The sequence below is a fragment of the Chelonoidis abingdonii genome, chromosome 19 (assembly GCF_003597395.2).
Source record: "Chelonoidis abingdonii isolate Lonesome George chromosome 19, CheloAbing_2.0, whole genome shotgun sequence".
Lineage (NCBI taxonomy): Eukaryota > Metazoa > Chordata > Testudines > Testudinidae > Chelonoidis > Chelonoidis abingdonii.
Genome location: NC_133787.1, coordinates 40,141,668 through 40,152,940, shown reverse-complemented (window position 1 = coordinate 40,152,940; position 11,273 = coordinate 40,141,668). Strand labels below are relative to the sequence as shown.

Below are 11,273 nucleotides of genomic sequence, written 5' to 3'. Positions count from 1 at the left end.
AGAACAAACAAAACCCAAAAACCACAAACAAAGGCTTCCCTCCACTGAGATTTGAAAGCATCTTGTTTCCTGATTGGTCCTCTGGTCAGGTGTGGCAGGTCACTATTTGCTAACCCTTTACTGGTGAAAGAGACATTAACCCTTAGCTATCTATTTATGACATTCTTCCTTTGACTATTTGTGTTTTTTTTGTTTTTGTTTTTATTTTGGGGAATCAGGGGTACTTGATGCTCTTGCTAATGAAAAACAGGAAGATTCTTCTAAATTACAGGCTGTGAAATGCTGGTAAGAAATCTCCTCCTGTGAGTATTGTTTGTGCTTTTTCCCACTGTTGCATGTCTGTTTTCTGTAGACATAAAAAATTATAAAATGAGCATATTTTAACCTGTTTACAAATAATTTAAAAGTATGGCTACTTATTTTTGGCATTCCCCTCCCTCATCAAATATACATATGCAAACACCATAAATGGTATCTGTAGAAAATAAATGTAAGTGTAGTAAAGTATACTTTGGCAACATAGGTGCCAGTCCTGAATTGTATGGTATCCCCACATGGCATTCTGTGACTTTCCCAGCAGTTATTCCTACCCTAGTTCTCATCTTCCTGTCCCCTGCAGCTTCCGTCAGTTCAGCTCTCCTCCTGAACTTCCTGCTTCCAGACACCCTTAGTCTTGCTTTGGTCCTATTCCCGATCAGCATTCCTGCTATGTGTAAGGGGACTGTTGCCCCCTTACTAACATTCAGTGAGGTGTTTTGGTTGGCTAGCTCCCAGCACTAAAAGAATGGGGAGAGGCCAATGCTCCAGGTCAGCCTCAGCGCCTGATTGATAGGGCAGGTAGGCTAATCAGGGAGTCAGGAGGCCAGAGAGGTCCCATCCCGTCCCCTGTGTGAGCTGGAATTGCCTGGGTCAGACAGAATGAGGCCGAGCTAAGGAGAAGGCAGGGGCCCAAGCTGAGCTGGGGAGCAGAGCCGGGCCAGACCTAGAGGGGCCAGAAAAGCAGCCCAGGAAGCAGGTCAGAGTTGGGAGCAGAGTCACAGAGCCAGAGACAGCCCAGGGAGAGCAGATCCTATGCTGGGGGAAGAGCTGCAGCCACAGAGCCAGGTGTGGTGAGCAACTGGGGCCAGCCAAGGGGGGACCTTGGGCAAAGGGCCCAGTGCAAAAAGACACCCCCAGCCAAGGGTCCTTGCAGGCCAGACTGAGAGGGGGATCTTAACCTGATGGGGGGCTGACACTGGGAAGAAGAGTTCCACCACCCAAAGCCCAGAGGTGTGTGCCACCACCATTGCAAGTGTCTAACCCGCAGCATCCCTAAAGCACTGCCAGGGCCTGAGGAGACCTGGGACCCACAAAGAACAGACTGTGAAGTACCCTGATGTCCAGAGACACTATTTGTGATGTTCCCTGCCACAGAGCAGGGTGATGTGTTTTCCTTTAACCTTTCCCATTTTTCCTTACTCTTTTTTTCTTTTAAATTAATTGTTAATTAAACAACTTGTGTTTGCTTTAAATTGTATGAAATGATCAGTGGGTCAGGGAGGTGCGCAGTGCAGAGAGACTACCCTGGAGTGGGGACACGGTAGCCCCTGTCCCAGGTGACCACAGCAGGGCTGGGTGTTGAGCCCCCCAGGAATCCTGGGCCGAGCCTTGTTGGGGTTACGAGGACTCTGCCAGACAGGAGAGTGGAAGGGGAGTCCTCAAGGGCAGGGAGGCCTCTGGGTAAAGGAAGTGGGAGCGAGGACTCAGATCCTTTTGCCAGCCCACATCACCGGGGTTGTGCAGAAGCCAGGAAAGTTCCTCAGAATAGCAGGACCATTCCCCTGCTTACATATGCATCTTTCAGTCTTCAGTTCCATCCTTTGTTGTTGTGTAAGCTGATAGTTTGAGCAAAATACACAGTAATCTCTTTTTGTATGTATTATAAGAGTCTGTCAATGTTTTATTCGTTTTGGCAGTTGATTGGTGAAAACAAATTTTAAGGGAAAGAGTCATCAACTGTGCTCCATTCATCGTGGATCATGGCTCCCATTTATTGTTCCTGAACAGTTCTTTTGTTGTTTTCATTCGTAGGCTGAACATATTCACTCTGACAATGTACAAAAGCACCAGCTTTCCAGAGTCTCTGCAACAGTTCTTCATTCACACTCTGACTAAGATTCTTACCTACAATCCTTTGTTGAAAGGTAGGAATCAAGGAAGGAAAGGCTAGCTCTTCATGCTGTAGCTAGTGTGTCAATCCTCGGCTGTAATGTGATACAGTTACAGGAAAGATTTGGTTTCTAAGTGTACAATACAGTCCTCCCCAATGCTTGATGCCACTTTTTTTATTTGTGTGGGTTATTTTCTATTGGCTTACATCAAATCTTAAAGTAAGAGGGCTGCTGGTCTTTGGTGCCTACTCTAAAGTATGACTTGTCCAGGAAGAAATACATTTGGACTGCAAAGCATGTGGAAAATAGCCCCATTGAACTGTGGTGTGGCACCACTTGCCTGCGAATTGGGAGATGTTTACACATAGTGCTAATTGCAGGCTGTCAGTTAAAGTGTGAGGAAGGGTTGTGAATCACTGTCTGAAATATATCTGGATGCCAGATTTCAGGGAGGTTTCATGTTTTTATTCTTTATCTAACTATTCGTGGTAAAAAAATCTTGTTTTCTTTCCTGTGGATGCAGCATCTGATGCCATTCATATGCAGAGAGAGTGGAGCTTTGCAAGAACCTGCCCACTGCTTACTACCTTGTATCGCAAAGTATGTCTGTCTTCTAAGATTTGCAAAGAGAATATTGTTTGTTTTTGCACATCTTCAATTTCTGAAAACTTTCACTGCTCGATGTATTAAAATTGGTTTAAGAATATATTTACTCCAGTTTATGTACTGATTTTTCTTGTTGAAATGCTAATATACTCTAGATCAGTGGTTCTCAAACTTGGGGCGCCGCTTGTTCAGGGAAAGCCCCTGGCGGGCTGGGCCAGTTTGTTTACCTGCCACGTCCACAGGTTAGGCCAATCGTGGCTCCCACTGGCCGCGGTTCGCCTCTTCATGCCAGTGGGGGCCGCAGGAAGCGGTGTGGCTGAGGGATGTGCTGGCTGCCCTTCCTGCAGCCCCCATTGGCCTGGAGCGGCGGACCGTGGCCAGCAGGAGCCGCGATCGGCCGAACCTCAGACGTGGCAGGTAAACCAGCCTGGCCTGCCAGGGGCTTTCCCTGAACAAGTGGTGGCCCAAGTTTGAGAACCACTGCTCTAGATTGAGATGGGACTTCTCAAGAACAGTGTATTTCAGTCTCAAAATCTGGATCATCTAATAGTGGTAGGCAACAGTGTGGTGGAAAGAGAATGTCATAAGATTTTGTTCTGATTAATTTTGCACAACTGTGTGTGGATAAAGGAGGGAGAATGGAAGTAAAAGCACTAATTTTTCCAGCATGTAACAATAACAGTAACTAAAAAAATAAATAAAGTGGTGAGCGCAGGGTACTTGGGTGGTTTGGTTTTTGTTAACGGACTTGACCTTGCTCCCACTGAAGAAAATGGGAGTATTGCTGTTTGTTGTAGCAGTAATAGGGTCAAAAAGGCTAGGCCTCTGGGAAGCTGGTGTGTTGGACATGTAGCTTTGTCAGAAAATCAGGCAGAAGGGAATTGCCTTATTAATGAAGTCTGGAGTGTCCTGTGAGAGGAGAGTCTGGGGTGGATTTCACTCTAGTGAATGTTAGAATTCATAGCTAAAGTGATTCACTGTTCCTATCTTCCAGCTGTTTGTGGCATTCAGTGCAGAGAAGTTGATGTGTCATTTGCAGCAGATTCTGGAGACTCATGAGGTGAATTGGCAGCACGTGCTGTCCTGCTTTTCTACATTGGTAGTCTGCCAGACTGAAGCAGAGCAGCTGGTTAAAGGTACAGAGCACTATGAAACTTGGTAGGGAACTTGTGTGCACTGCTGTCTCTTGCTTTCCAAATGCTGAACAGTCAACAATAATTACCATTAGAATATTAAATTTATAATCACTGATTTTAGATGGCTTCAGACATTGTGTAATTGTCTGCTGTGTTTATAAGGTAATGAACAATTCAGGAGCTCTGCTTTTCCAGTCAAATACTCCAAGTTGCACCTTGATGCACATGCCACATCCTATGACTTTCCCATTTCTCAAATTTTAAATTCAGCTAGCAGTGATTATGTGATAAACCATCTTAATTGATGATGTGGTTATAGGGTGTTGTAGAGTCTGATTGCTGCCTTCACGTGTGTGCTTGCAATGTGATACTAGTAGTTAGACTCCATTTTTCTGAGTTTCCTATTATGCATTCAGTTGCTGTATTCTGTGCAGTGCTTGGAGCACTGTAGAGCCTAAAGGGTATGTAGAATAGCAAAAGTGCCTTTTTATTATATATGAAAAGATATTAAGATCGAGTCCCAAAGCCTCTCCCAGATTTGAATCGGTGGTGTAGTATTATGTGCTGCCACTTGTCACTGTTCCCCAGACCTCTTTTATCACAGATAACTGGCTGCATTTATTGTAGTAGTAATCCAACACCGTTGCCAAGATTCCATTAAGTTTTTACCACAGATATTTAGTGTGTTTGGGCTATTGTTATACCTTTTCTAGACCTCCTGAGCAGTCTGCTGATAAAAGCATTTGAGAATTACGATATGGAAAACATGATCACTGCATTCTTGATAGCTCGTCAGGCTGCCCTGGAGGGTCCTGCTGTGTTCATGCCTTATGCTGAATGGTTTAAGGTAAGAATAAAGAAGGACTTCTTATGACTGGGAATCTTATTCCTTAACTGAAGAGGAAGTGTGTACAAGGGAGACAGCTGGAAAGAATGGGTTGATATAAACCTGTACAAGAAGATCTTCATTTCAGTCAGTCAGCCTGGTGTAGAAATAGAGCAAGAATTGATGATCCTGATATTGGTGATACTGTACATTATTAGTCTTAAATATTGCCTTTTGTATTTACAAATAAATTTCTTCTTTAGTTATTCTAGCTTTCTCTGATCTTTCCTTCCTTCCTCCGTAACTACAAGTTGGCTTCTCCATTTATTGGTCAGAAATCTCTCTTCTTGCACAACATTTGTTACAGTCATGATAATTGAAATCATCATTAACACAAGTGGTAGGCTAGAGAAATGCATGTGTAAGGTACTCCTGTTTACCAAATATGTGTATGCGGTTTTTGTAATTGCATGTGTTGCTCCATTAGGATAATGGATCATTTGCTTTTACAGTTGTGGGTAAATGTGTGTGCAATTTACGCAAACAAATTCGCATGCGTTTTTGTACATGCATATTGGCTTGAAAGGTCTGAAAATATGTCCTGAAGCTTTTGATGGTGAAATATTTAGGGTTTATTGAAAAGTGAACTGATTCTTTGTTTTCTGTGATCTCAATAGATGGGTTTATTATCTCTGTAATGCTTAAGTGTATCAGAGCAAAGCTATATTTACTCTGTGTAGAAACCTGTGCATTTGCTGTTGCAAATCCTTCAGTTATACTACCTCATTTAACTACCTACAAATGTCCTCACAAGACAGCATTAAACCCAAACTTTGATATTTACCGTGGTAGATTTTCTGGCAGAGATTGATTTTTATAAATAATATCCTTTTGAATATCTTTTTGCAGAAACACTATCTGGGCAGATAAGATTTATAGGGTAGATGGAATTTCTACACTAAGTGTAGCAGGGTGCAGTGGTAGTAATTTTCTCAAGGCAGAAAGACAATATTCAGATTTTTCCCCTTTCAGGTTTCCTTTGGAAATGCCAGTGGTTACCATGGTAGCAGTAAGAAGGCTTTGGTCTTTCTCTTCGAGTTCCTGTCAGAATTGGTCCCCTTTGAAGCACCCCGGTATCTGAAGGTGAGATGCATCTTATAGGGATCATTTTCTTGTGGGGTTGTTAGGGGCCTACTTCAGATTGCTTCAGTTTATCAAACTAAGGTCACATGGCCTTTGACTGGACCAGATTATAATTACAACTTTCAATATGAACTTCAGAAGCAGGACCAAGTTTTCTCTCTAAAATAAACTAGCAGAGAGTTATTTTAATGCTTTGACACAATGAAGAAAGAGTACCTCAGGAGACTAAATTAAAATTCATAGCAATTTTGTATGCGGAAAGATTTCCTTTGCCATATAACTGGCTTTTCTGTGAGCTCTTAAGCAGGCAACAGTGCTTTGTCGTTGCCTAGCTTCAAAGCTCCCAGGAATCTGTAAGGAGATGAACCAGAAGCTGGCTTCTGTATGCTGTCAAAATAATAAACCTTGCTTTGAATTTTACTCTTTAGGTCCATATAATGCATCCGCCTTTTGTGCCAACAAAATACCGTCCCTTTCTCTTGGAATATATTACTCTGGCCAAAACCCGATTGGCTGATCTCAAGGTTGGTGAAAAGCATTCTCCTCCACCTGAAAACTCCTTTTCCATCAGAATATCAACTGCTCTGTGACATTTTCCTTTTTCTTGTGACTCTTACAGGTTGCTATAGAAGACATGGGGCTCTATGAGGATTTATCTTCAACAAAGGAAGCTGTGCAGGTAGTGGAGGATTTTCCAGGAGGACTTCCAGTAAATTATACTTTGTTACTGTGGTAACACTTCTCAGTATAAAATTACACTGCATTTTTGGCTACATGAAAAGCTGTGCAATATATCAGCTCAGTAAATTATTATTATTATGAATTTTGTATAGCATCTGTTTGCTGTAGAATCTACATGACTCTCACATTTAAGGGGAATAATCCACTGGGGGGAAGGAGGGGGAAGTTGTCTACAGACTGTAGTTTTATCCTGTCCTGTTTATGATATATTTTGAATAATACTAATCAAAAAGGGAATATTTGGCTTGATCCCTTTGAGTCTCACTTTCTTCTATAGTTTCTGTAATTTGATGAGTTGTTAATGCAATAGGACATACAGATGGAATGTGGAAATAAGTAAAGAAACTGAATTCATTTTAAAGTGCATGAAATAAGGCTATTGTCAGTGGTGCAGCAGCTCAGTACATTGGTGGTTTTTCTTAGGAGGATCAAATTCTATTTACGTCCCTAGTGAAAGGGTCATCTAGTCTCTTCCTCATCTGCATTAGGTATGTTTTCACATTGAGAGAATGCCACAAGTTGTTGCAACTTCATGTGATTAGCAGCCTGCTTGAGAGACACCTAGATGGCCATACCCTGCATTCTGTTTAGTTCTAGCCAATGCAATTAAGTGAAAGGTTATGAGCACTGAATTCAACCCCATCCCAAAAACCAAAGCACATGAAATACAGAAGATAGAGCAGCCTTCCCAGTATACTTGCACTGTTCCTCTCCATACCAGCCTGTTTCAGTTATGTAGTTGCACCCTTTGTCTCTGTGCTGTAAAAATAAGACCACTGTTACTAAGCAAGAATGATTTACTCTGTTATGCTAAAGACTTCACTATATTATTCCCTCCTTGTCACCTGCATGAGCCAGCCCCAAAGCCAGGCACTCGAAGATGTTGAGAAGGCTATTCGGATCTTTGAAAATACAGGGAAGATCCCAACAAGTGTGATAGAGGCCAGGTATGGTATCTTTCTAGAAGTTGCTCAAAAGATTCTGTTTCAAGAGCACATCAGATTAAAAATAAGAGAGAATTTTTTAGGATGGAAGCAAAGAAGCACTTAAATCTTGTTAATTTATCCAGTGCTGCAGTAATCCTCTAAGCTCAGGCTATTTGTTTCAATGATACTCAGAGGATAAAAAGGCCATACGTACACAGAAGGAAAGACACCGCTTCCGTTAAAAAGCCATCTTTTGAGGATTTTTAAAAATCAAAAAACAATGTCTATAAGAATGCACTGTGTGAAAACCCAGTGTTTCATGCTATGAATACTAACTGGGAATTTGGACTCTGTCCCAGCAGTTGGCAACCTTTCAGCAGTGGTGTGCGAGTCTTCATGTATACACTTTAATTTAAGGCTTTGTGTGCCGGTAATACATTTTAACATTTTTTTAGAAGGTCTCTCTATAAGTCTATAATAGATAACCAAACTACTGTTATATGTAAAGTAAACAAAGTTTTCAAAATCTTTCAGGAGCTTTATTTAAAATTAAATTAAAATGCAGATCTTATTAGTTTAGTGTGATCCTTGCCCTTGCTTTTCCTTGCTGAGTTTTCCAATACGATTTGGATACTTTAAGCTGCACACAGGCTTCTGAGTGATCAGTTGTTAACCGGCTGGAACCCCAGATCAGCATCTGAGGTGAGTGGAGCTGGTGGCTGGTAGGGCCAGAGGCCTGGACCCTCTCTGGCAGGGGTCCTGCGCTGGAACTCCAACCGGAAGCAAGGCGAGTGGGGATGCGATGGGGACCCTGGCTGGCAAGGGGCCAGGAGTCAGAACCCCAGAGTGGCAGCAGGCTGTGTGTCTCCGCCTGCTCCTGCTCTGGGGTTTCAGCCACCGGCTCCTGCCAGCCAAGGTCTCGGCCCACTGCTAGCCTGGGGTTCCTTCACCCAGGTTAGCAGCGGGTGCTGAGTGGGACTGGTGGCGGGACCCTAGCTGGCAAGGGTCAGCAGTGGGAACCCCAGAGTGGTGGCAGGCTGAGCAGCTCAGCCTGCCCCATGTGCCATCAAAAATTGGCTCGCGTGCCACCTTTGGCACGTGTGCCGTAGGTTTCCGACCCCTGCTTTATCCTCTGAGAAGCTAATAATAAGGAAACCCCACACTAAGAATAGTTAACACGGGTATGGTATTTCTCCATTTTAAATTGCTGAGTTTTTATGGTTAATAAAATTTGTTCTGGTTTTTAACTGAAGCAACTATACTCAAATATTCTTATTTGTGTAGCAAGCAGAAATCATTCCTAAGATATTAACGAAATTACCCTCCATATTAGTTGCTAATCTTTTCACCTTCTGTTTTAGTATTTTCAGAAGACCCTATTATACTTCCCACTTTATTCCTGCTTTACTCATGCCACGTGTGGTTAGTATTTTTCTTATCCTTTCATTTGGAAACATGTTTGTGGGTAGTAAAAGCATTTCTGACTTGGCTGCTTTTTGTTACAGCTCCCTGAAATTCCAGACTTGCGCATCATTTTTATAGACTCCTTAAAGAGGTATGAAAATAAAGCACATGAGGCAAAGGGAGTTTCTGATTTTCCGGACTATGTGTTGGGAGTGTTTGACTAAAGAATCAGGTTATCTGAGGTTCATGCGCTGTGATACCTTGTTTGCAAAATGGTACCTACTAGCTAACCTCATAGGTAGGATTTCTCACCCTCTGAGACACCTGGTTTCATTTGGCAGGTACAGTGCCTTGCTGCTGGGGATGGGTTTGCTGCAAAGGCAATTCTTCAAGATCTGCTTTTATAGTTTGTCAGGATAGTGTCTAAGGAGGACATATCTTATGTTAAGAATGCAATTATTCCTGAATATTGACTGTTTGACATTTTCTTGCCCAGTGGGAATAAACCTGTTTCAAAACTAGTAACTTTTCTGTAGCTGACTTTAAAACAAACATTTCTATATGAATGCCTACAAATGAGGCATTCAATCGTGTCTCTTAATTCCAAACTATATCTAAGACATAGGGCTTGTCTATATGGTGAAATAATGGACTGTATGATTTCTAAAGTTTACTAGTATATTGAGCATTGATTGGTCCTTATAGACCCTGCTGGTATTCTTTAATGTAGTGCTGTCTGAAACAGTACCACGTTAAAGTACACTAGGAAACACTTAGTGTGCACCAGCAGGGTCTACACGGACCAATTAAAGCATATTAGTATGCGTTAGAAATCACACCCACATAGAGTGTGTTACCCCACTGTGCAGACAAGCTCCTAGCTGCATGTTACAACTTAAACTGATTTAATTGATCTAATCCTTCTATTAACACTGTAATGAACATTTTAGTATTGTATACCTGCCTATCAGGTGTTTGGAGATCATAAAGCCTTTGATCTCAGTCTCGCACTTGAGATGAGTGCATATTCTGTCCCATAACTGCACTCCCTTCTGTGCACTCTTACCCCCACAGATTGTATAATACTGCTAATCTCTAGTGTGCAACTATCTTGGCTTTATGCCAGGTGGTATCATAAAAACATTCTCAAGTGCAGTATCTGCTGTAGTGCTACTAGTCTATAGGGAAAAAAATTCTTGTATGAAATATAGTTATGCCCTTATTTTAATGAGTCTGAACTTTGAGGTTAAATGATGTAAATGGACAAAAATTTTCTCTCTTACTGCAGAGCTGACAAAATTCCACCAAACTTGTACTCCAGATATATCCAAGCCTGTCATTCTTTGAAAGAGAAACTGTTACAAGGTGAGAAATATCTATATTTACTTAAGCATTAGTTTGTTAGAGAAATGAACCAAGATTCAACATCTGTTTTCGCTGATGCCCTTTTAGATGGGAATTTTTCCAAGCATTACAAATCAGATTCTTCCGCTATATATAGACAACAGTGATTGGTGTTTTATTAATCCATAAAACAAAATATATTGTAGTTTGATTCTGAATTTTATTAGGGTGGTGTTTGTATTAAATATATTTGCTTTGATACCTACCATCCAGGGTGCTGGGTGTAATAAAAATGTGTAGAAAAATGAGAGTGATCTTTGCTTTTCTTTAAGACTTTATTGGCCTCTGGATTTCCTCCTCCTCCTCCTCAGCTTCTGTAGTAGTCAGGTGTGTACATATAATTCTGGTGAGAATTTTGCTGGCTATTGACAACAAAGAGATGTCCTGATAGTTGTTGCAGGATTGTCTGTTACCTTTTTGTTTGGACAAGTGGACGATGGATGCAACCTTTTACTCCTTGGGCATAGTTCCTTGAGTCCGCATTGACTGGGAAAATTCAGTCAGTTTCAGAGCCATGTGCAAGCCTCTGGCTTTATAGACTTATGGTATAGCACAGGGGTAGGCAACCTATGGCATGTGTGCCGAAGGTGTCATGCAAGCTGATTTTTAGTGGCACACTCACTGCCCGGGTCCTGGCCACTGGTCCGGGGGGGCTCTGCATTCTAATTTAATTTTAAATGAAGCATCTTAAACATTTTAAAAACATTATTTACTTTACATACAACAATAGTTTAGTTATATATTATAGACTTATAGAGAGTGACCTTCTAAAAACGTTAAAATGTATGACTGGCACGCAAAACCTTAACTTAGAGTGAATAAATGAAGACTCGGCACAGCACTTCTGAAAGGTTGCTGACCCCTGGTATAGCATCTGCTTCAGGTGCTTTATCCTTTGACAGCAAGTCCATCATTTTTGCGTTTCAGTGTGTGTTGG

At 41.8% G+C, this 11,273-nt stretch overlaps 1 protein-coding gene across 1 annotated transcript in view; it reads left to right on the top strand.

The window, feature by feature from the left end:
- FANCA (FA complementation group A) overlaps positions 1-11,273 on the top strand; it is a 92,851-nt gene that overhangs the window by 34,900 nt on the left and 46,678 nt on the right. Inside the window, 12 exon segments of the mRNA XM_075073850.1 lie at positions 219-285; positions 2,071-2,183; positions 2,674-2,750; positions 3,751-3,892; positions 4,606-4,739; positions 5,751-5,861; positions 6,290-6,385; positions 6,481-6,540; positions 7,461-7,549; positions 8,890-8,950; positions 9,034-9,083; positions 10,221-10,297. Coding sequence (XP_074929951.1) covers positions 219-285; positions 2,071-2,183; positions 2,674-2,750; positions 3,751-3,892; positions 4,606-4,739; positions 5,751-5,861; positions 6,290-6,385; positions 6,481-6,540; positions 7,461-7,549; positions 8,890-8,950; positions 9,034-9,083; positions 10,221-10,297 — 1,077 coding nt within the window.